Source organism: Scatophagus argus, chromosome 2 (genome assembly GCF_020382885.2).
Source record: "Scatophagus argus isolate fScaArg1 chromosome 2, fScaArg1.pri, whole genome shotgun sequence".
Lineage (NCBI taxonomy): Eukaryota > Metazoa > Chordata > Actinopteri > Scatophagidae > Scatophagus > Scatophagus argus.
In genome coordinates, this window is record NC_058494.1 from 12,873,319 (window position 1) to 12,899,927 (window position 26,609).

The 26,609-nt window shown below is 41.6% G+C and overlaps 1 protein-coding gene across 2 annotated transcripts in view; it reads left to right on the top strand.

The window, feature by feature from the left end:
- The window catches only part of ntn1a (netrin 1a), a 60,112-nt gene that overhangs the window by 25,011 nt on the left and 8,492 nt on the right, over positions 1–26,609 (top strand). For both annotated transcript variants that reach the window (XM_046410497.1, XM_046410488.1), the window contains exons 3-6: positions 8,250–8,438; positions 16,275–16,424; positions 18,687–18,740; positions 26,180–26,254. In XM_046410497.1, coding sequence (XP_046266453.1) covers positions 8,250–8,438; positions 16,275–16,424; positions 18,687–18,740; positions 26,180–26,254 — 468 coding nt within the window. The remainder of the gene's footprint in view (positions 1–8,249; positions 8,439–16,274; positions 16,425–18,686; positions 18,741–26,179; positions 26,255–26,609) is intronic.

The window sequence follows — 26,609 nt, forward strand, 5'->3', positions numbered from 1 at the left end:
GCGGTTCTCACAGCTCTTTAATTGCACCAGTCGGATAATCAGAATACATTTTATCACCCACGGAAAGAAGGTGATCTGCAGACTGTCTGCACTGGGAACTGGCTAATTTGGACAAATATGAGAAAACATCTGAGTGTTAAATTATGAAACAGAGAAAGGAGAAATAAATAAACAGTTTGACTGATGTGAAAAAAAAAAGGTCAAATAAGCGCGTAAAGACTGTCTGACGGCAAATGGAATCTGTCCACTTGAAATCAGTCCTCACCACATATTTAATGTGCCTTTGATAACCCTGCAGGCCTGATGAATATTCTGTGACTTGATCTCAATTAGCCGAGCCTCCTCGAGTAAGGCCTGGGATTTAACAAGCAGCAGGCTGAGCTCTTCCCATTCCTTTATCCACTTCATATTTTCTTTTCCCAACTTTTTTTTTTCCTCCCTTATTTTTTTTTTCCTTATCTCCCTCTGTATTCTCCGTGTACGTTCTCACATCCTCGCTACAGTCTCTGCGAGTCTGACTGCTTATTAAAAGTACAGCAGCTGTGAAACATGGCCTTCTTTGGGAGCAGCTGAGATGCAGAGTTGAGTTGGGGGTCATTAGAGACTGAGAGAAGAGGGGTAGAGGGCTCACAGGGGGCTGAAGTGCTGCAGCTAATTGGCTGCAATAAAGGAATGAAATTATCCTGATGTAATCTCTGCAGCGAGCGCCTCGTCTCCTTTCTCTTCCGTCTTCCCACTCACCCTCACCCTCGCTCCACCATCTCGTAGTTTTGATGGCGTTCCCAGGGTGCTCTGACCAGATCCACACACCCAGACGTGTTGACCTCAAACTCCCCACACACTTCATACATACTCCATGATGTCAGTGTTCTTTGCCGATTTTTTCTTTGCCTGCTCTCTGGATGTTGCTCTGTGCACTTTGTAACTGTTGGCCCACTGTTGCTGAAATGTCCTGAGGGTCCGTTTGTGAAAGGCGTTTTGACTTTTTACCCACCCAGCAGATTTGTCAGCGGTTGCAGGGGTGTGATTTCCAATTGATCCTAATTTCAAATATTTATGGATCTTGGAAAATTCAGGAAAAATTTATTGTCATTGTTGGTAGTGTTATATGATTTTTTTTTTCACTGAAAGTAAAAACAGTAAGCTATTGTACAGATTTCCATTGTCTGTATAAAGATAAATTACAGACTTTATTTTATTATTCCGCACAGAAATTAAATGTATTGTGGCAACATATAATGAAACGGTTTGCTTGTTTAAAAAGATTAATTGAGCTGGTAATAGTAGATGGCATTCGTATAAAGCCGTAATTGCATCTAAAGCGAACGACAAACACAAAACACTGAGTTGAACACTTTGTCTCTCATCTCAATCCCTCAAATGCCCTAAATTAGGTCACATTTTATTTGGAAATTCCCACCTTCCCATCATGCCACTGACTGAGTCAACAAACACAAGATAAAAAGTACTATTGTTTTATTTTACAAGAGGATAAATAAACAGTTGCCAGGATTTTTAAGTTGAAGAGTCATACCTCTTAGTTTCAGAGTGAATATAAATATTTATGCAATTTCACATCATTCTACGTTTGCGTTCAACAGTTATTATGGAGGCTTTAAAAAAAGAATTATTCAGTTGTTTTAGGAGAAACAGTCATTATCAGCGATTATTTCTTCATAGTGAAATTCCATCGACGGTGATTCGCGTTTTCTTCATTCGTGTGGTCCGACGTCAGACGCGTTGGAGTTACTTGTCACCATTATAGTGTTTTTTAAATTCTTCCTTGAGAAAATATCAACACAGAATTAATCTGGCCACAAAATGATTGTTTGTGATGTCTGCGCTCAAGAAGAAATCCCAGACATGAAAGGCTATGCCGATGTTGTTTCATGTCACTTTGTGCCAATTGTTGAAATGCTGTCCAACTATACTCACAGTAACATTTTTTTCTCTGGCTGCTGTGTGTTTACAGTCAGCACTGTTACATAAATGTCTGGGCTCATTTACCGCCAGTACAATAACAGAAATATATATATTTTTACAGCAAACATGAAACCAGATATGGCTTTTTCCTACCTGTGTATCAGGATTTTTTTTCCATTGGTGCTGGATTACATTGTCTCCTGTCAGCAAACAACTACATGTACTCAAGTACTGTAAAGCAGTACAGATTAGAGGTACTTTTCCACTTCGTTACAACTTTACCTATATTTCTACTCTACCACAATTTACAGGACATCGTTGCACTTTTTTCTTTTGACGGCTGTTCTTACTTACAAATTAAGCTTTTACATATAAAACGTGATGAGCTTTTAAATACGATTCACTGTTATAGATTAAACTACCCAAAAATATGTGAAATTCACAACAATAAAACACTGCTTAAAAATAATGTGAAGACAGATGCTAAGTACGTTCTTCTGATAATACTTAAGTACTTTCACCTGTTATGGATTATTTTTACAGTGTAGTACTACTGCTGTTGCTGTGTAGTTACTTGACATATATTGGAAGAAATGAGCGAGACACTCTGCCAAGACACAATCCTCTACAACTGTTTACAAAGCTTTCATTCAGATTTAGGCCTTTTTATTTCAGAAAACTATGCACAGCAGTCAGATATTTAATGCCATTTTACATCTTGGAATTGCCTTGTCTTTTGAAAGGTGCCATACAAATAAAAAAGCCTTTCTTTAAAAAAATTAGTGTAAAAAAATCAGTCAATTAAAACATTTAATGAAAAAAAATTTAGAAAAATGTTTGACTTAAGATTATACACATTAATTTTCTTGTATTGTCTTCATGGCATTTCATGAAATGTCTTCTTCCGTGTGTGTGTGTGTGTGTGCGTACACACACACACATCAGTTTCTTACTGTCGGGTTTGTGTTTGACACATCTGATCCTGTGTTTGTCCGTGTCAAGCAGCAAACCTCTCAAACTTTCCCGGCATGTGTGTAATGTTTCACCATCGACCCCCAGAGAGAGAGAGAGAGAGAGAGAGAGAGAGAGAGAGAGCAGGCATGAGGTTGTGTGTGTGTGTGTGTGTGTGTGTGTGTGTGTGTGTGTGTGTGTGTGTGTGTGTGTGTGCGTGTGCGTGTGTGAGGAGTATAGAAACAGGAGATGCCTTACAGACTGCTATGATTTAATTTAATGCTCAGCACAGTATGGGGGGGTATCAAGTTGTTCCAGATATTTTGGGGTTCTTTCTAAAAACACATACAAAAATAAGTCATATTGAATTTACAGCACTTTAAAATATCTCTTAGACCTTCCCTTAGACCAAGCATGGCAGAGGCAGAGGACACCATATATTTTTTTTTCATTTGCTCTTGTAGGGGGCTTAGAAGTTAATCTGATTTCTTTTGGGAGTGCCCGTAGCATTAAAAGCAAACTGTTCATGTGCAGACTTTCCTTGGTGTTTGTTTAAAAGTGGGGGACAGAATAACAGAGCTTCTGCCAATGGTGAGTTCGTGATGGTGGGATCTTTGTCAGAGCCTGTGACCTACCCAGACCTCATAGAAAGACTTTTCTATTTGACAGACAGAGAGGACCAGAGTGTCCAAGTGTGGCTACTTGGTAGATTTTAACACTGATCTATCAGTCATCCCTTTTGGAGTGTCTGATACTTGGTGTAGCTTTTTTTTTTTTTTACTTTTTTTTATTTACTTCAGGATAGTGAGCAGCCATAACAACAAGCTCAATGCAGCATGTTAATTTAGTCTGAAAGTGGCAGAGATCAGTTGCTTGAGTGTCTCTATAGAACGAATCAAGACCGCAGTGACATCACTCAATTACCGGGCTTATCGTAAGTACGGCGAGCTTAACCTCAACCTCCTGCTCTGTTGCTTGAATTTTCCCTCTAATTAGAGGAGGGGAGTCTGCCTCTGTGCTGCCTACGAGACTGAGGTCAGTTGATAGAGGCTGGGAATCACTCAAAGAAACTAATTAGCCAACTTTCCAAAACACACTCAGACACCACACTGAGGCTCCTGTGTTTACTGGGATGTGCAGGGAAAAGCAAAGCTCAACAAACAAGCCAGTTTCAGGTTTAATTCTGCAGTTGTGGGTTAAAATAGCTGCAGGACTCAGAAGCTTTTTTTTTTTTACTTGTTACATTACAGGAGGTGCTGAAAAGCTTTGGGTAAGCTTAGCTTTATCCAGCTAATTCAGTTACTCTTGTTTTAAAGGTATCAGTTCACACCTCTTTTTACTGCTCACCTGGGGGCGGTTACAGCTCGACACTGACACACTAATCCAGCCTGAAGCAGTTATGTTGACTGAAAGCAGGCCAAAGGGTTTGGAGAGACCTATAAGGCAAATGTAGTCTCTGTTAACAAGAACTATGAAAACGACATTTTAGCACATTATGAATTACAGAGTTACTCATGTTGTGAGGATATTAAAATATAATTTTCTCTAAGTTTTACATTTTTCAGCTATTTATAGTTTCTTTTTTGACATTCTTATGCAATGTTGTTTATTGTTCTCAAATTAACACATAGGTGAAATGGTTTTTTTTTTATCTACATAACTGATAATGTATCCTTTTTGCGTTTAAAAAAGAAGCTCACAACCTGTAGTTTATGCATACCTGAGAGTGAGAAAGAAGATGTAGTGAGCAACGACGGAGGATTTAATGGTTCACAGCTCTAATGAGATTTGTTGTGCTAAAACATGCAGACTTTTCCCCTCCTCTCTGAACACTTGGGCATCATGTCTTGCAAACTGCAGTCGTGTTGTCTTCCACACCCGTGGCGACATGTTTGACTCCACTGTGTGGCTCTTCCCAGGTGTAGCAGTTCGACATCACGACTGAAGCAACAGTATGCTGTGCTTGTTCCTGATAATTCCATTAAATAGAAGAAATTTGCCATTATCAAGTTCATATTTCATTGCCAGATATGTTCCATGCATTCCTATGTGAAACACAGGAAGCCAGGAGCAAACTTGTCTTTAAAGGCCACCTGCTGCACCCACCTGCTCGACATGTGTGCATGTTTGTGTGTGTTTTGGTGTGAATAGCAGCAGTAGCTTTTGTTCATCATAAAGGTGTGTGAGCCGATTGCTTGGCTGAAACAGACTACAGCTCAGCTTTTGTGTCTCCATTGAAGGGCAGAAACCTTGAATTCTGCTGGTTGTATAGAGCAGGCTTGAGGAATGTTTGTGTGTGGTGTGTGTGTGTGTGTGTGTGTGTGTGTGTGTGTGTGTGTGTGTGTGTGTGCAGCAATGGTTCTTTGCCATTATTTGGCTCTGTTGTCACAGCGGTCCTCCTGAAAGGAGATGGCAGGTATTCCAGCTGCAGCAGAGCAGCGTTTCCTGAGGTGAGACACAGAACAAACTTCCAGCTCTATCTCAGATCATGCAACTCACATTTTTTTCTTATTTTAACTAAACTCTCCACTTTATTTTTTATCCTTTGAGCCTTCAGAGGGTGGCAGTAATGATCTCACTGGTTGCTTGTGACAGACATGTTTTATGTCAGCGTACATTAAAATGAGATAAGACTCTTATTAATTTGTATTTGCTTTATGAGAATCACTGAATGCAACATATGCAACACTGTGTGCTGAATAAACAGCAGTTCCTCACTCATCACACTTGTCACTGGGGTATTTGATCATGACCGGTAATGCTGTCTTTAAGTTGATTATTTGACAGAGATTAATGAAAGGGAGCAGGTAACTCCGCACAGATGGATAACACTGAGACATCTGAATGACAAGCATGTGTTTTATTACGCCGCAGGACACCTGATAAGATAACACCTGACAAAGCACACATTGGCTTACAAATCTCAACGCTTTTAATTAAATGTGCCCTAATTTGGACAAGGCTGGGGTGATGTAATTTTTTTAAAAAACAGCAGGGAAACACTTGGAATTATGCCAACGATAACATTGTTTGCTACATGGTTTTTTCAGTGTAGATAGTGTAAGGGATATTGTGTGAACAAGATCACATCAGTCTCAGTGTCAACGAGTTTAGATAAAGTGCTTCTCACTCATCCCCATTATCTGACATAATACCTTCTGAAGCATGATACAGTCAGACACAATGTGGCCTCCTGCCCCACACCTTCACATCCAGCTTTGTGTGCTGTCACTGCTTCTATGTCCAACATGCCTCCCAGGACAACAGCGTTATTCTCACTGGGGCGTTGTGGTCCGGCAGGCTAGAATTCCCCCGTCTTCATTAAGAGAGGGTGTGAAACTGTCTTTGTAGTGTAACGGAGACGTGTCTGCAGGTCTGCAGGTCTGAGGTCTGCTGTACACCTCTCTACAGTGATCCCTGTTGCCCGCAGGCGGGCTCAGCGATAGCTGTCACCGACTGAGAGCCTGAACCTGCCTGTTGGCGTTTACAGGCTGGATTGACAGTCGACTCAGTTTTTTCTTTTTTTTTTTTTTAACACAGTGACACATTTCATTTCAGAGCTGTCTGACAATGTAATCCGCTGTGTTATCAATAGATCTCTGTGGGGGAAAAAAAATCCAATTTAGTCCCAAAATATCAAAATAAAAAAACAGTTTTGTAAAAACACACACATTCACACACACACATATACACAGAGGGCTTGCGGCTATCAGTGGTCTAAGGGGTTTTCCAGGGGAGCCAGGAAGCAAAGAATCTGCTCTGCTGTGTGAATGGCCGACGACGTGAGTCATGCACAGGTGTAAATCTATCTTAAGGCAACAATGAAAACATCAGCTCAGTGTCACTTTAAGGAGAGGATCATTTTAACCTGAATTTACTCTTATTTCATAGAAAATATAACGGAAATATCATCGTGTCACCTTGTGGCCTTAAAGGTCTTTCTTGCATTGCAGTTGTTGCATACTGAGGCCGTGTGAAGCAGGGTGGGAGAACAAGAAGATACACATCACTAATTAAAACCCTGCAAATGTGTGTGTGTGTGTGTGTTTTAGGACTGCATGTGTATTTTATAAAAGATATTGTAATTAGCTCCTTGGAGTGGAGAGAGGGAGTCTCAGGGGTCCTAAACAGACACATACAGAAAAAGAAAACAAAAAACAGAAACTCACACACTAAACACACAAATGGACTCATACACACATACCAGAGAGAAGCCAGGTTGAGGGAAGTGAGCGCTGTCCCTCGCCTTCCTCCATTATGAAGGGCAGATGATGAAAAGATCTGTGTGAAGAGGTGGTGCAGAAAAACATGGACCAAACAGGGGACCCCTGTTGGACCCAGATAACTCCCCATTTGCTACCGTACACATGCATAAAGTACAGTACGTACCCACGCACAGAGGAGCCACAAACTGTATCAGAAGTGCTCCTGTTAATAATGCATGAATGTGTCTGTGGTGGTGGAGGAGGACCGGTGTCTCGGACGGCCAGCCTTAATGAAGTTGGGCGTGTCTGCCTCACTCCGCTGCCAGAAAGTCATGAATAAACATCAGCCGGCTAATTAAACTCAGCTCCGGCAACTGTACTCATCAGTAAACAAGCAGCAGCGAGGGGTCTCGCACATGCTCACAGGGATTTGTAGGGAATGGAGGAATGGTAATACCAAGCCTTCACTTTCTGTTCAGTGCAGTTTTGACTCTGGAGAGCAGGCGAGGACCTTGAGGAAAAGATCTGGAGAAATAAAACGGGAGTGAGAAGTGGAGAAGTATTTGAGTGAGAGACAGAAAAAGGGACAACTGGAGAGAGGTGGAAACGTTATTATAGGAGGAGTTTAAACTAGTTCTCCTTCACTCAGCATCAACACGGGCTCAGCGTTAAGTCACGTTTCAGTCGGACAAACCGAAGATCCTGGAAATGACAATAAAACACTACGCTCACAGAAAAATACTCATGTCTGATTGGCTGGCGGATGCCCATTAAGATTGTATATTAGTATCAGTAGTTCAACTACTTTTATGAAGTATCGTGCAGGGTAGCGTGAGTAAAAAATAATGTAACCATGGGAAAAGTTGCTATGAGTAAACTAACAGGAAAAACTAACCCAGTTATAACTGAATGTAAATTAAATTTAAAAAAGAAGGATACACGTTTGACCACAAATTGTTTTGCCCTTTATGATTGTTAATAAACCTGCCATCTTACTGGTCAACCTCAACAAAGTTACCCAATCCTTGTTTCATTCTTTAAGTGTAAACTGCCAAGCTGAACTACAATTTAGCAGATTCAATGCAGATTCCCAACCATTTACCAGTCATCAATCTAGTTTTCCAAACATATTTGTTTCTCACTAATTCAACCTTTTTATTTCCCCCACAGCCTGTAACTGCAACCTTCACGCCCGAAGGTGTCGTTTCAACATGGAGCTGTACAAGCTGTCAGGAAGGAAGAGTGGAGGAGTCTGCCTCAACTGTCGCCACAACACTGCTGGACGCCACTGCCACTACTGCAAGGAGGGCTACTACAGGGACCTGTCCAAACCAATCTCACACCGGAAAGCCTGCAAAGGTACAATCTCTTCTTCTCTCGCTCTTCTTTTTTATCTGGCCACCAAACTTGGCTCTATCCATTTTTGTGAACAGTCATTTGGCTTTTACAGAAAACAAGGCTGCTTTTCATGGAGAAAAAAAACCTTACATTTACATACTCATTACACTGTTTTGGCCTGATAAGAAACAGTTTTAGATGAATTACAGGAAGCAGGGGAAGCCTGCAGTCTTTTCATTCCTGAGCCTGTCTCGCCCTCATGTCTCTCTGTCAGCAGAGATGAGTTGAGGGTCCGTTGGGATTGCGGAGGTTGTGGTGGTATGGGTGGGTCGGGCTGGGTGCTCCCTCATCGACAGTTGAGTCATTTGGCTTCTTTGGAGGGGGGCGCGGTAGAAGGGATGACAGGACAAGCAAAACAAACAGAGCTGAGGTGTGAAGTGATCCCCAGTGCAGGCCAAAGACGAATGAGAACCCAGGAAGACGGGTGAAAGGGCTGCAGGACAGAGAGAAAAGGGACAGGAGAAGGAGGCAAAACTCCTTTTTTTAGAGGGATGAAAGATGGAAGGGAGGGAGGGAGGGTAAGAAGAAGAGGAAGAGAGGAAGACAAGAGGAACACGCCCCCACGCAGGTGTGCTCACTACTAAGTGCTGGATGAATCGCCTGCCATCAGCCCTCACCATAGCTAATAAGGGTCAAAGAAAGAGACAAGGAGGAGGAGGAGGGGGACGAGGAGGGGGAGTGATTGAAAAGAGAGAGGGGATGTTTTCTCACCTTTCCTATAGCTGCAGGGAAAGATAACAGGAGCTGAATCCCTGTGCAAACAAGTCCAGAGACACCTCAGAGTCGCTCTGTATAGATACATGCATACCTTTATGAGGGTTTCAGAGCGCTCATGTCCAAAGGCAGTCCATGACAGAAGATTAGCTGCATACTGACAGTTTAAGCTTGAGTTTTTTCTCACACCGTTCACTAGGGAGTAAATAAAAATAAACTGACCAATAACTCAGTTTGACAGAAGTCATGGCTGAAATGTGAAGCGCCTACAAAAGAATCAACGTTCAAGAAAGTTTATAAAATGTGTTCAGCTGTACTCATGACTAAAGCTGACACCAGTAATAAGAAATATCTGTCCCCTGTGGTATAATGGTGATCTTTTGGCTCCTAAGGTTCACCTTTTCCTTTTGCAGAAAGTGCATGCTTCATGCTGCCATAACAAAAACATTCATCAAACTAATGCAAAAGGACATCAAATACATTGCATTTAGGCTCATTAAATTGCTGACATGCATATGAAGAACCTTTCAATATCTGCATGAACATAAATTCATAACAAAAGCTCTCTGACAAATGCAACCATTCATTCACTCCTGCAGCCTCTCATGAGCGATATCTCTGGACTGACATTAACACCTCTCCGTGGCTCTGGGCCCATTCTCCTGTCGAGCAGGAATGCAAACACACATTCATCACAACGGGACTTTGTGTGTCATTAACCCCTATCCTCCGCTGTGTCTCTCAGGCTGGCTAATTGAGGAGATTTAACCTCTTTTTTTGTTGTTGTTTTTACATCCCTTCTTATGTGTCCAAGACTTGATTCTTTCAGCATCCCATAACTCAACTTCATGGGGATTTGTTTCTTGCTACAGAAAAAGTCAGATGCCTCAAGGTCCTGCAGTGTGTTTCACCATAGAATTAAGAACTGTTAACTCTGTTATGCATGACACATACATAATTTACAGTGGATGACTGTAAATTAATCAGATCTGTGCCAAAATACAGTATTTCTTTTTAATCTTGGTTTTTAATTCTTGTCTGGTAAATAATTCTGTCATATTTGAATTAGTAATTGATCGAATTATTTATCTTTATACCACAACATTCTCTAATGCCATACACATTTTAGATGGTGGAGAACTTTGTATTTTTAATCAGCAAACAAATCCAGCATATCTCCAATGATTACAGACTGCTGACTGCTTTTCATTACTTTTTTATTGCTTACACTGGTGAGTTTGCTAGCCACTAAAATGAGAGACCTTGGAAGCTCGCAGGCAACGTCTGAGTCACCAGAGAAGAACAAATTCATGATTGGTTTTGCCGTGGAACCAAATTAAAGCAAAAAAACATGAGTGAAAACCTCAGTTCATGTAACGATAAAATGTTTATACCATAACTAGAAAACAGCCTGCCCGCATTAAGAAAAATCAGTTTCCACTGATGTGGAAATCTGTTCTCATAGGACGATGGTGACTAATTTGATGTTGGGGAACTTTGGATAAATGAGTCATGAAGTGAAAGTCAAAACAGCAAGTCAAAGGCTGTGAAAAATGCACCTGGTATGGACCTCTGGCATCTGGAGAAAACTCACATATAGTACATATAGCACATAGTGCATCTGGGTATGTGGTGCTCTGTATTTTAAGTCTGTGTGTAAAACTTCTTGATAACTTTGGAGCCTGACAGGAACTGCTTCATCTTCACACGTCCACTATGCATGGATTCTGTCTCTGTGCAGGCTGCTTTTCTCATCTTTTCTGCCTGGTGCGCTCGCTGAAGAAAACATGCTGATAATGTGACCGTTAATTCATCCATAATTACACTGAAGAGTGCATTTCAGTTTTCTAAGGAATGTCTAGTCTCCTCAAAATACTACAGTAATATATATAAAAAATACCTCAATTACATTTTTTCACACTGAACATACAGTTAGTCAGTTGAGAACAATTTTGTTTGTGTGTGATTTGCAAGTAAGACTGCCAAATATTCTCAGCTTCTCCGATTTGCTGCTTTACTGTCTACACACATTTGTGTTTTGGATAAAACACGCAATCTGAAGACTCCTGAGAGTGCTGAAATGCCCATTTTCACTATTTTCTGACAAGATTAAAATAGAAGTAAATTATTATCCTGAACATCATTAATGCCATTGTCATCACTCAGCATCAGTTCTGTTATGTTCAGTTTCAAGGTCATCAACTTCAAGCCCAAACGTACATTGTCTATGTTCTTTACCAGTCTCATACACTCTCAGTGGGCTCCCAACATTTGAATCAGATCTATAATAGTATTATTGTTAGAAGATAATGATAGTCCCATAGGCTCATGGCAGGAGTGCACATTCGTGTCACATTCTCATTACATCAGAGTCTCCAAACTAGTAAATATTAAATCATCTCACCCACATAAGAAACTCACTTTGGACTCCTACACATTCTGTGCTGCCTCTCACCGAACTAAAACATAAACACATTTCATCATCATTTATAAAATTGTCAGCTCAAATGGTTTTGTTCAATTTAATCCATGAAATTTGCCAGAGTTTATGCACCTCCCACCTCTCTCAGCCCTGTATAATTATAAGCAAACACTGTCAAAGTTCTACTGAGGTATTCAGTTACATCAAAACAGACTTACAATAAAGGATGTGTGGTAATTACCCCAAGCTGACAAATGATACGAAGCATGAACTGTTTCTTTTGCCAATTAAAACATTTCTGCAAACTAAATTTGGAAAGTTACACATGAAGACGTGTGTCATTGTATTACATGCTCACTTTCTCTCCACCTCTCCGTCTCTCTTTCTGTTATTAAACTTAAAGTTACCACACACAGCTTTTTTCCCTACGTCAAACACCTACATGAGCAGTCAAAGCCTCACCCTGCCAAACTCTCTCAGGTTTACCACATCATAACTCAAGATAATTCAATGAAACTCAAACCGCAGAACTAATTTCTGTCCGCTCCTCAAGCAGCATGAGCGCTGCACCGAAGTGACAGCAATTAAGAGGTTTGGTTATTTACTGAACTCAGAGAGAGAGAGCCCTTTGCTGTGCGGCTTTTGGGAAAGAATGAGCGCAGGTCGAGGAGCACAAGAGTTTGCTTTTATGTGAGTAATGAGATCCTCCCCGAAAGCAACTCATTTCCATAGGAGGCCATTACGAGTAGGAGAGAGCAGCCGCTCATCCACTGCAGAGTGTGCTGTGTTCAGTGGCTGCATTTGCAACTTCGTTTGTCATTGAATAAGAGCGAATATGTTTCTAGCAGTTGGAGTTTAACTTAAAATGGCAATAGTGAGATTTGAAAAGGCTGAGAGATGCAGCGCTCTGGGTGGTCTTTGAACACGTCTGATGTGTAACTGAGATAACAAAATGTCACTCTACAGTGATAACTCCTCATAGAGTTTAATCAGCTGTGTGTTGTCCTCGTGTGTCACCCTGGTGCTGATTTTAAAATCCCGTCTTAACTCTGTTGTAAAAGTTAGTAATTTCCTTAAGGACCGACATTGAACGGCAATGACAAGTCTATATGAGAGATTTTGGTAAAATAATGAGCCCTGCTTTTGATTAGTTCTCCTCCGAGGACCAACTAAACCCAATAAAATCAAGCTTTCTCAGGCTGGCGTTGGTTCTGCGACCAGTGGATTGAATTCAGGCCTTCACATTTGAATCCGAACATCAGCCGTCTTATAATTACATTGATTGGTGGGATGATGAGGAACATATTTTGCATACAGAGGGAAATTAGGCTTTGATTGAGGGATGGTCTGTTTCAATCAGAATAACAAGGTTAAAAAACCGCTCCGCTCTCCTCAGCATATGTCTTCCATTGACACAGTACGGTTTTTTTTTTTTTTTATTGACCACATATAAAATGTTTTTTGCATGGGATTTGAAAAATATTGTTTTTCATGGCTTCACTTTTAGCTTTGGATTTCCATCAGTCGTGCTGACATCTGAGTGTTTTCAATTTAGAAAAAAACGCACATGTGCATCAAACATCATTCAAAAAACAAGCTCACGTCCAACATTTCAGGCTCGCTCAGCGGCCAAATGCAAGATTGTTCTGGCTGTTGCATCCTATTATTCTGATCAATAAAACACTAAACAACACAACAAGAAAGACACACCCTCTGCGAGATAAACAAGAGAGCTGTTTATGTATAGTACAACAACCCAATAACACTATCTCTTTCTGCTTTCCAAAGACACTTGCGGAGGACCAGAAACCTAATTATAATAGAACACAGACTCGGGTAGCTTGGCTTCACTCCAGGGCCAACAAATTATTCTCATTGGCACAGAACACACGAACCAAATGGGGGGAGCGGAGTTCAGACTTCAAACACCAGTTTTATGGTAAACGATTGGCAGAGTTCAAAATTCTCACATTGTGCAATCTCAGACTTGGGGCCCGACGGCCTGCCTTTGAGAAAAGCCTTCCACTCTGCCCATTAACCAAGAAAGTTTTTCATTCTTTTATGTGTCTGAGTGCTTCTTTAAGGAACTCTGTCTTTATCTTGAAACATGACAGTTATACAGGACGAATCTCCTCATATCCAGTTCAGTGCTGTCTTTAGGAAAAGACCAGTGAAGGATCAGTTCTGTATGCACACATCTGCATGGACTGTCATTAAATTCTGTTACTTTTCCTCACTCCAAGTGTTGAGACAAAAAAAGGGCCTCATTCGCTCTTGTCCCCATATCTCCCTGAGCCATCTGTAGTAGCCATGAAGCAGAGAACACAGCCACTTAACTGTTAAGTGGACAAACACTTAAACCTGAAACTCTCACTCAGACCTGAACTGCAAACCCGTCCTTCAGCCATCAGGTGGGTCATCCAGCACAGGGAGTCAGACAGTTTGTCATGCAAAGTGGACGGCGGGTCAGGCAGTCAGTCAGAGGAGAAGGAGTCTGAGCGTGTCCCACCTGTAGACCATGTGCTGTGCACTTTGATTTACTGGCAGACGTGAAGCTGTGAGCTGCGGTTACCTGGCAGAAGCTCTTGAAAAATAAAAACCGAGCTCTCTGAAGCTCCAACCAGAAACGCACTTTGCCCCCCTGTGCCTCAAACTCCTCTGACATGCTCCTAAATTTACGGGCCTGAAGACGTGCTGCACCGGCCTCCACGCTGTTTACTAGGAGTGTGTGTTTGTGTGTGTGTCTGTGTGTGTCTGCTCCTCACTCAGCTAGACACAACTAAGCAATGAAAGCAGTGACAGATTGGTCTGATAAAGGGACCAATAGATACACACACTTTTAAAGAGGCTGTCTCTGAGTCTGATAAGAATTACTCACACTCACTCACACACACACACAGAAGACAGATAAGAGCAGCAACAGAAGCAGAATCACAGAATCACAGGAAACAGGCAATGGAGATAAAAGTGAGAGAGAGAAAGAGAGTGTGTGTGTGTGTGTGGGTGTGAGGGGAGAGGAGGTGGCATGCTGAAATCCAAAATTATGGTCTTGTCCTACAGGACAGAGCTGTCTTGTAGTACTTCACTTGTCAAAATATTTCACAACAGCTAAGTTGTTTTCAAGCGGTCAGTCACGGACAGAACAGATTCAGTGTGACATTACCACTTTAGAGAAGTCTTTTCCCTGAGGCCCGCAGTGATCTGGATCTCAGAGAGAACACGTCTCTCATACAGCGCGCTTGAATTACAGTGAAGTGAAGATAAAGAACAAAATATATTATAACTGACGCTTTAGACGGAAACAATCAAATAATATCTGCTCACACAGTCACATTATTTAATCTATTAAATCAATATACAGTAGAAACCTGTGATTTTGATTAAATGCACAAGCTTCACTATTAATCAATATTTGTTTGGACATTTATACATATTAAACACTAATTCCAATGAAATGGGCCGAAAGGAACACATTGCTCTGGAGCTGTACTGTGGGCTGAACAGCCTGTGTGGTTAAAAACAAAACAGGCCAAACCGCTAAATACCCCCACAAACCTCAACATACATAATTCAGCTTTGCCTTTGAAGGCTTTCAGAGTGACAAGTGACACAACGCAGAAAAAAATATCAAGGGAGGGGCAGCGCATAAGCAGAGCCAGCCCAGCCCTGGGGCTCAAAGTCGGCATCACTGGTTTTCCATAGGAAATAAACAAAAAATATAACACTTTTTGGTAGGATTATAGTGGTGAGAGTTCAGAGGCAAACATGGTTTTTCGTCTTTGTTTGGTTTTTGAGTAAAGACGTGGAAATCGGTGATGGATTATCAAAACTTGTTCTGGTCTGGATCAGACCATCAGGATTTACTGTACAGACTGCATGGAAAACCATTAATTCAACCACCTCTCTGTACCAGAGTCACTACGATCCATATCCATAAATAGATGAAAAGAAACAAATCGCAAGACAACTATTATTCAAAACCGATTTCAAACCTGACAGGAGTTTGGCTGTGAACTAAATTAAGGGCTTGCATTGGGAGAGCAATTGGAAAATGATTACATTCCTGAAGCATATGTGTTCGATAGACCCCCCAGTTTGGGAGGAAGTGTGACAGACGTTTTGGGCTGGCATTCAAAGCCCAGCACAAATCAGAAACAGGCAATTAGGATTATCCGCAATTATTTTATCATTTGGTAAACATGCACAACTCTTTCTCTTTGCCTCACACATACAGCCGCCTTCCCACAGAGCGCACACACACACACACACACACACTGTACACACCAAGGCCAAACAACCTCATGCAGAGCACACACACGCATATTTGTGATTCAAGATTATGCTGGTGCTGTGTCTTTACAGCTTTTAATTACAATAGATGTAATGGTTACATGCTAATTAGAAAATTAGAACACAGTGCTAAAATGTCTGCAGACTTATTAAAGAGCCACTTAGCGAGCACTGTGGCGTCTTCTGTCTCTCTGTGCACGCTTCCACCTGTCTCTCACCGCTCTATTGTTGTTGGCACCACTGCTGTTGTTGCTGCTGTGTACCCACCTGCACTCTCTATAGATAGTACATGTTTGTATCTCCCCACATTGTGTGTGTGTTTGTGTGTCACCACTCACTATGCCTCTCTTTCTTCCTCTGTTTCCTCACAGCATGTGATTGCCATCCCGTGGGTGCTGCTGGCAAAACCTGTAACCAAACCACAGGACAATGTCCCTGTAAAGACGGCGTGACTGGTATCACGTGCAACCGCTGTGCTAAAGGCTACCAGCAGAGCCGCTCGCCCATTGCCCCCTGCATAAGTACGTGGAACCAGTCTTTACCATATCTGCCTCACTGTAGGAGCAATATGGCCTGGCCTCAGGTCTGTTGCACATATTTGAAAGGGAGGGACATACCACCACTACAATCATGTGCACACTCAACACACAACACAGTGGACAACACAAACATACAAACACTGTAAGAGCAGATACTCTTACAATTAAATGCTCTCATCCTTTTTCTTCAGACAAGTACTTAGTGTCCCACTGTTGGTTTTCTGACCAGTAAATCTGTAAGCTTAAATAAACACACCATTAAACTGAACCTCAAGGTTACAGCAGTGTAGCCTTCTCAGCTTGCTGGTCTCCATAAATCTGAGTAAAGACCCAGAACCGTTAACATCAGCATCTCCGAGCTCCGGAGTGTCTTAGATTAAAGAAAGCTTTGGGTTAAATTACAAAATCCATCTTGTTCTCAGCATCCAATGACAATTTATAAGAGAAAATATGAACTTGTGTATTACAGTCAGAATGATGAAAACATATTACATCGCAAGGGAAGGCCTGTGCTTCAAAGCTGCATAGTGAATGACAGTTTGTCAAAATTTATTGGCTCTCCTGGCTCACTGTGAAAACACTTGTTAACTGGTGCTCTTGCCATCACAATTAGATACAAGGAATTAAATGCTCATGAGGATAATAAAGGAATAAATTAAATGAACTTATCATATCTTTGATTCCTGGGAATGTTAAGTTCGATCTTAGGTGTCAAGCATGCAACAATCCCTGTGAGGTGGAAATGAAGTTCCTCTCTGATCATCGCCATCTAACTTAGTTTAACCTTTAACAGCCTTCTTAGATTCAGCAATTGCGCTTGCCAACTTTTATTTTAATAGGGAGTCATATCGCATCTTTGATTTTGTGTATACTTTCCAGCGCTGTCGGCCATGAATCTACATGAGTCGATTAGGAGAAACGAGCTCATTATTTAAACTGGCACATGTGGCAGCTGAACACTGATGGAAGATTGCTGATCAACAACGACATCAGTGAGGGGACCTCTGGGCTTCAGGCGCCATTGTTTTGGCAGCAATTGTTTTTCTTGTCATTATATAGACCAATCCGTCATGAGAGAAGGCCTCATTATGTCCAGAAGTCAACAACAGGCATGCCACATCGTTCCACAGATTCTGATTCATGCCGCACAACACACGTAAATGTTGTGTACATCCAGAAAACAGAAGGCAGGTTTGCTCGATCCCAGAAGAGAAAATCTGATTTTGCTCGAACAAAAGACTTGATTCTTTCTTTCTTCCCTCATACACACAAAGTCTTCACCTTTGCGCAGCTGAAACCACCACTGTTGGGCACCTCTGTCCTCGGCGTGTCAGCCTCTTTCTTTGTATGTGTCTTTAATACATCTCCGCGGTTTTGCTTTTTTTGTCCTCGTATTCCCCCTCACTGCTCTGTGCAGACTTTTTGATGAGGCCTCTTCTCTCCCTCGTGCCCACAATAACAAAAGGGCATTATGTGTGCTTTATATCCTCTGTTGCCATCCTGCTCCTTTGGAGATAAGATGGCTGTTCTTCATGCATGGCTTCTCTGAGTGTCAACTTCCTACCCACTTGTGAATACAACAGAGTATGAAGGAGGGCTGAGAGAATCAAGTCTTTGGACAATCTTGCAGCTCTGTTGTAGCAGGGAATAAGGGAGTAACAAAGAACTGACAACTCAGTAGTGAAAGATTCATTAAAAAAGGTTAACTTGCTAAAATAACAGCAGACAAACATTTGGGGGAGGAGACATTTAGCAGCAGTTTATTGGTCAGAGGACAGCGTCTGAGAGAAATATTCAATATTAAAGAAAATAAAAGGATATAAGAGGAAAACTTTCTTACTGAACGTCACAGGGGCTTTATTCATGTGCACGTTTCATAGTTTGACCCCTACATCATACACATTATGGTCCTAAGCATTTTGTGAGCATATTATACCTTTATAATGACAGTAGACAGAAGAGAGCAAACTTAGGGGAAAGACACAAAGAAAGCAACAAGAATTAGAGATGTTTCAATGTCATGGTTAGTGTGAGTAAAGAAAACTGCACATTAACTATAGCAATTGCACATTCACACTAAAAGAAAAAAAAATCACTGAACTTTGAACAATTCACACCGTTAACACACCATTACACACTTTGCCAACGTATATGCACACAAGAGAAAAAAAAAACACACGTATAATTAACATAATAATGAAACTGATGTTTCTTTGTGTCTATGTTGTGTTTCTCTGTGAGTAGAGATTCCAGTTGCACCTCCTACAACCCCATCCAGCAGCACGGAGGAGCCATCAGGTGAGTACAGCTGAGAATCAGACATTTGTTTTATTTTTTTCTTACATTTATTTTTACGTGGCTACACATCCAGACAAGATAAAATAAAAATGAGGAGAATATCGGGGAGATAGAAGCGGTTCCACGCCTCGCCACAGTACTTTTTCCACAAGTGTAAAAACAGACTGCTGGTTAAATTGGATCCCTCATGTCTTCCCCCCCCTCCTCATAAGGGGTTCATGAATATTAAATCCATTAGAGGCAGCCTTGGGACGTGCCTCCTTTAATCTCTCACACTTTCACAATTAATCAGTCTAACTGCGGCACAGTAGGGTGTTGGTCTAGCACACAGCACGGGGCCTGGCAGTTTGTTTGATTTGATGATTTTTTTCAGCTCCCTCTTTCCCAGTCTGATGCAGTGCAGTGAGGGAAGGACTGATTATGGGACTTGGATCTTGTAATTATACTGTAACATTGTGGATTTTTCTGTCTTTAATGGCAGGATATGACATCAGATGTTTTTAATGCAGTATGACCACTTAGAGATTGTAGAGTTGTGAACTGGGCGGTGAGCTTATTTGTTGGTTGAATTTCTGGTTTTACGTTAGTGGTTGTTGTAGCTATTTTTCAAAGTGTCTTATAGCACTATTCATGGCATAAATGCTATAAACACAAGAACAAAATCTTGTTCTTAATAAACCTACCTACACAAATCCTGTTGGAATGAGCTCCAACCTTCATTCATTTTATCGTTTGGCCTCATGGTGGAAAAACCGAGTCATCTGGCATTGCATGTTTGTGCTGTCTCACTCATTAAGTTTGCAGGAGGCCCAGTGTATATACGTATGCGTGTGTGAGTGTGTGTAAGATTCTCCTACAGCTGCTGTTGGGCCCTCTGAGGGCCCAAAGGTCCTCTGGACAGCTTCGATTGACAACACAGTTCAGGTTACTGCCGGTCCCCAACTCTACTCCAACACTTTTCTTTTCTCTTTCAGTTTGTTTTCGCTCTCCTCTACTTCCTTCGTCTCTTTCTGTTTCACGCTTTGTCTTCACATAACACTGTGGGTGGTGCCCAGCTAGAATATCTGGAGTTTCTCTGGGCCCCCTTGTCAGGAATCTGTCCACATTTGGGGTGTAGGAGATTTTCCTCACCTCACTGAGGGATTACTGGATAAGTGAGAGAAAGACTATATTACTTTTTCAACTTGAATAAATGCTAAGTTGATCAACATATTTATTGGTTTTCTGTCTTAGTAAAGAAAAGATGTTTGGACATTTGTGTGTGTGGGGGGGGGGGGGGGGGGGGGGGGGGGGGGGGGCTGGTGGATGAAAATAATACCTTTACCTTTCCTTCCAGTTTGTGAAATTTTTGCCTGTAGCCACATCCTAGCATAAGGCTAATAATTTCATTGATTAAACCGTGTCATTGAACTAATGTAAACACAGCCTGAAGGAGACTGCGTAATGACTCGGACCGTGTAGCCATACAGATAATCTAATCACAACAGAGAGTTCTGGGAATTCCCTCTCATACATACATATAATAGGCACGAGACTGTTCAGCCCAGAGAGACTGAAATCAAGCAGAAAGTGGAAGACCTTGAAGAACGTCCCGTGTCGGCTGTATCAGAATCATGACTACCTCGCGGTCCCACTGGACCACCTGGACTTGAGACTCAGAGGACGCACACATTACCCTCTGAGCCTTCTCAGAAGGTTGCAGAGCCAATACACGCCTTGCGGCGCCTGAGCAGTTTGCTTGAGCAGCTACGTTATCACCTAATATGTGATTGCAAACAGATGTGACTTTATCAGAGCATCAAACTGTGATAGTACCTGCAGTTTTCTTTTAAAAAAAATATTACTGTTATTATTATTAGTAGAGCAGCAGAAGAAGTAAAAGAAGTAAAGTAGTAAGAGAATATAGAACACGCTTATTGAAGGAGAAGATGAAAGTTTGGGGAAGTGGAAAAGGAGCAGGATGAAAAGGAAAGATCAGAGAACCAAAAGAAGAAAAATAAAGGGGAAGAGCAAGAAGAAGGAGTGGATGGAGAGAGAGAAGAAAAAGGGGATGAAGATGCTGAAGAAATTAGGAAGAACTTGAGGATTAATGAAGTGATGAAGTGATATACTTAGTTAATTTAGAAATTAATGTGAAAAAGAGAAAACATGAGTGTGTGTGTATGTTTGTGTGTTTGGTTGTGTGTGTGTGTGTGTGTGAGACACCAGCGGGTGCTGGGCCGACAGCTGTGAGGCAGGTGCCTCATTGGGGGGGCAGGGGGGTATTTTTGAGGGCGTGGGGGGAAAATGGAGTGGATATTAATTTGTCTCCTGCAGCAGGGCTCTCCCCCTCTCGACCACACGGAGGGCTGGAATGCATGGAGAATACCTCCGATGGTGTGGCCCAGACAAAACACACATTGTGCTGGTAGGTCACGGATGGTGTGAGTCGCCACTCCCATGGGTCGTGACAGAGACGTCTGCACAGCAACAAAATGTGGAGGAGATTAACCGCTGATGACCTGTGATGGCCGCCCGGGCCTGTCAGGGTACACAGGATGTGAAAGTAACTAATGATGATGAGGAGAAGGAGGATTGGAGTGACGATGATGAGGCTCATAAGGGTAACAAGGTTCAGTCTTACGTGTGTGTGTGTGTGTGTGTGTGTGTCTTGACTGAGGCTGGAAGTGATCAGAATCTGTGGCGGACCCCTCCTTGGATTTTTTGGACATGAGTCTTGCTTCACACGCCCAGTTCCACTCGCTGACTCCACCGTGTTTTACAGTCATATCAACGTGAGATCTTATTACACCACTTGATTTTATGAGAGCGTGAGAGAGGAAATAATTGTAAAAGACATTTTGCAATAACCAGAGCCAAAAATAGAACAGCACAGTATCAAATTCTCATTATCCATATAAAACCTTTGCATGCAATTTACTTTTTGGTGCCCAAAGTCATTTCTAATGACATGACAACCTTCTGCAGAGATATTTTCTGTTTCTGTGTGTGTGTGTTGGGTGACAACCAACAGGAGTCTCATCAGTTACAGTTACAGAGGACGACCCAACTCATCAGAGCTGATTGCACGCCACCCAAAAAGTAAAATCTCAAATCAGGTCAAGAACTCTTAACAGCTTCTTCAATGGCTGTTGTCTGCTGAAAACAAACCACCTTTTACTCGCTGACAATACAATGAGCGAGGCAGTGGGGGACTCGTCTTTTTTTCCCTTCTTTCCCTCTCTGTCTTTGCTGGACAGGATCCAAACTCACAGCTCTGGTGCGAGAGCAGGGCAGCACACTGGGCTGCATAATCTAATTACATGCTTTATTTGCTGCAATTTGTTTCTCAATCAGTCTGGTTGAGGGAGAAAGCCCTCCTCCTGGGTCGTCATTTACACCTCCTTGTCTTGCTGTCCTGGTACCTCTGATACCACCCTCCTTCTGTGGCCGTGTTCACACTGAGTATCTTGTATCTAGATATGGCCAGAGTTTGTTCAGATCTAGCTGGTATAGGTGGCTGTTCACAGCACAACTTTGACCACTTGTGATCAGGTTTCAGTTGTGTGGGTATATTTGAATTTATCTTAGTGGAAGCTATGAGAGCTGTTGAGCGGAAACAACAATACATATTTTTATTCAGCCATGCTACTGCAAAAGTGGCGGTGGTGGTTATTTTGAAACATGGACCTTCAGCACCTTTTCATAGTGGTCACATCAACTGTAACTGGGGTGTGTTGTGTCATGTTGATGTTGCAAAGTTCATTTGGGTTCCTCAGTGAGGCTTATGGGAGTTTTTTTTTATTATTATTATTTTCTTTTCATATTGCATGTATGTGCAATCACACACCTCTCTTAAAAGCTCTGAATGTTCCCTGGATGATCTGATTCCAGACAGTTTATCTCTAGGGATGGCATCCCTGCTGGATGATTCCACACGATTTACGCCCAGTGGCAATGCTTACTGACAATGCAGGAAGTAGCGTGTCCCTTAGGTAGTGAAGGGTGGACAGCAAAAGTGTTGAGTACAGAGGGGTGGATGGGCGTGTAGGTCTGCAAGTCTGACTTTCATGCAGGAGGTCAGCAATTATTTCCATATGTTTATTTATATTTCATTCCTCTGTCTATCTACCTTTTTTAGTAACCGTAACAATACTTGTTGAGCACAGATGAACGAAGTCACGTTCTGTGGAATCATTCAAAATGGTCATTCTTGTCTGGTGATATAATTAAAACATTTCTAATCTCAGCTGTTAGATTACAGTATATGTTACCTGTGGCTCAAATGTTGTTAGGGGAACCAAACCAACAGTATACACAAACTTGTCTACCAACATCTTTCTATATTGGACATGTTTTACTCTTCTACCTATCTAAACCCTAACTCAGGCTTAGTTTGACTTCTGACTTTCTGTAAAGGTCTGGCTCAGACACACAGAACTGTACAGTACCGTATTCTTCCTTGAAGTAGCTTTAGTAAGAAGCATCCCAAATGAAAACGATTAGCTCAAAGGGTTGTACAGCACTATGATAGAAGGAGCAAAGGTCCACCTCTCAGTTACGCACTTCTCAGTGCACTGAAAAGCAGGAAACAAAGCGCTGTAGTAACTACATCTGCCCAAACACCCAAAGCACATTTCAGCTCAGTGCTACAGGACTGCTCCCACTTCCCCAGCTTGTAACGTGCACACAAAGAGAACATTTGTCCTCTCGGTAGGGGACTGCCTGGCCCTAAATGGGGATCTCGGGGTGCTCTCAGCGGGGCCCGGAGCTGTGTCTCAGGGGTACACTAATGGGGAACGAAAGGCTATCAAAGGGAAGTATCACGATGGCATCAAGGGGGGTTATGAGAAAACAAAGCTCCCTTTCCACAGCTCCCCCTTCGATCATTTACATGGTAATCAGGTGCAGCTCATATAGACTCTTCTGTTTCATTTACTTTGCCTATTTTTGTTACTCTCTCTATTTACTACTACCAGCTCCAGTTTTGTGGCCTTGCTTGTGAGGCTACCAGCTCTGGGGGTTTTCTTTTGCTGATTTGGGGGTTTCACTTAAAATCCTGGTCCTCCTCTTCTTCTTCCCACCCCCTCATAAACTTCACTCCTGTCTTCTTTTTTGTCAACCTCTCCACCCCTTCACTCTCTACCAGTATCCATTCTCCCTCCTCTTTCCCTGCATTTTTTCTTGTCGTGGTGTTCCCCAGGCAACCTCATTCAAACAGAGTATAAAGGAGAGTAAAGGCATGGAGCAAAGATCTGGTCACAACAATGAAGTTTGTTCATATTCAGGCTGCCTGAAAGCTCCAATCCTTCTTCACCCACCCCATCACTCTCCTCCACGACTGCTAGCTGCTCATCCATCTCTTGCTCCCTCCTTCCTTCCCTCATTTCTTTTACTATACTCATTACAACTTGCAGCACTGAAGTGTAAACCAAATCAGTACTCTGGATCCAATTTATGCCAGTTGGGAGAGCTCTGAAGGAGCAGAAAAAAGGGAAAACACTTTTTTTTGATGATATGGCCTCACATCACATTATGCTGGCCGGCATTGTAAATGTCTGGCAACCTGACAGCATAGCATGGGGCAATCACTGAAGCTATACACTCTCTGGATTGCTGGGGCCAGCAAAGCAGAGGGAGGGATATACTATTGCCTCCTTCACCTCCTGGTAATCTATCATGAAACTGAAGGCATATGCGTATCCTCATGGATCTATATGGACAAAGAGCAGTTAGTTCTAATCTGCAATGTATGTGTGGTCAGTTTTCAACAAACACAACAGTTTACTTCAGATGAGTAAAAAAATCAACGACCAATGGATTTACTGTACAGTAAATCACCTTTTTAGTACTACCTCATCTCATCTATGAGTGTGTCCATCCATCCATCCATACATACATACATACATACATACATCCATACATACATACATACATACATCCATCCATCCATACATACATACATACATACATACATAAGCTTCCCCACAGCAGAGAGCTGTGAGGCAGTTTGGGTGCGTGAGGTATTTATTTGTTCACATTTCCAAAGAGGACCCCCCTCCTCTAAAAAAGGGTGCTCTGCTTCATGGATGGCTAATTTTCCCTTCCTGACCTCCCTTTGTGTGGCATTGACCCCCTTCACACCCCCCACCTTCCACTCCCTCAAGCCCTCAGTGTTTCCCCCCGTCCGCACTGCAATAAATGCAAAAGCTTGACATGGTCCTCGGTGGAGCCTTGAAGTGATCCTAGGGTTATTTTTTTCTGGAGGTCAGGGGGCTGAGGTGAGATTTGGATGGAAGGTGGGTGGGGGGTTGAAGTGGGTGGATGGTGGTCTGCACAGGCCTGACTCATTCCCACAGTTTGACAGGCAGTGACTAGATAGAGGGCAGTGGTCATCTGTATTTTTCCTAAGCTGCTGCTGTTACCATCAACTCCATCCAGAGGTCCTGACCATCATACATGGAGTCTGTAATAGACATGGCTGTGGGGTAGTTGCCTGCACAAACACCATTACAAGCAGGCAGATGTGCGTCAGCTAGAGGAACTGTTGCCAGAAGTTTTGTCATTTTTAGCGTTCTCTAAAGTAGTGCGACAGGACTCAAAAGGCAGACATCTGTTTTTGTTGGTATCGTTTGTCTTTTTTTTTTTTTTTTCTTGGTTGAAACATTTTTAATGAACGTAAATGCACAGAGCAGAAATCTGGGCCAGTCCCACAAATGCATCATGATGGAACAGAAACAAAAAATGAGAGCAGTTCTCCTAAAAGTGGTGCTAAAGCAGCCAACTAACCAGCCAACTTCTGAACTTTAAAGAAATTTTAAGAAATTTTAAAACTTTGTGCTAATGTGGGCTCAAAAGACAAAAATGTTTTGCCCTCTTCAGTTTCGTAGAAAGTTAAGTTCATAATGGATATTATGTGTGTGTGTGTAAATTTTAAGACCATCTTTTAAATGGAAAAAACATAAATAAACATATATTTGTACTGTATTTCTGTAAATATTTTCCTGATTTATTTTTGTAGGTTTGTACTTTATTTATGCGTGTATAATAATAACAATGGTAATTATTTTTATTAATTGCCTGATCAATTAGTATGGATGCAAAATAAATAAGAAATTTCAAAACACTTTAAATTGAAATAGTTTTCAATTTTTTTTTATTTTTTCCCTTTTGATTTTGAAATAAGCAGTTTACAGTGTTTACAATTATTATTTAGTTTTTTTATTTTTTGCTTTACTTTTTTTACATTATTTATTTACAAAAATTCACTAAAAATTCTGGAAATAATTTTACAGATTTTACAGTTTTTTTAAGAGCTATAAATGCTTGTTTAAGGCCCATCTTTGTTTTTATGTTCTGAAAATTATGTGAGCAAAGCAGTGATTTTTGAACAAATTCACAAACCCCTTTTCTCCCCATTAATAAAAAGTAATTAGTTTTCTCCCTTCTTAATCTTGCAGACTGTGACTCTTACTGTAAAGCATCTAAAGGCAAGCTGAAGATCAACATGAAGAAATACTGCAAGAAAGATTACGGTGAGTCAACAGACATCACACAGTCCATTTAATGACTTGGATTGACATTCACTTCAGGAAAGCATTAAAACATGTGGCCTGATGGAAGAATCACGACATTTCCATTTACATAGACTGAAAAAACAAGTTTCTTATTTTGCAGGAACAAATAGTGTGTGTCTATTTGTGTAAATAGTATGGATAGAATCTAGTCTGCCATTTGTTTTTGTTTGGGATATGCATATATTTTGCATTGTGGTGTGTTTGCATTGTGGACCACGTTGCTGGGGAGCTGCTACAGTTTACAGGGGAGGCATTTTACTGATGGCTTACTCCAGTTCTCTGAGGACAGAGACAAAGGATCAAACAGAAGACA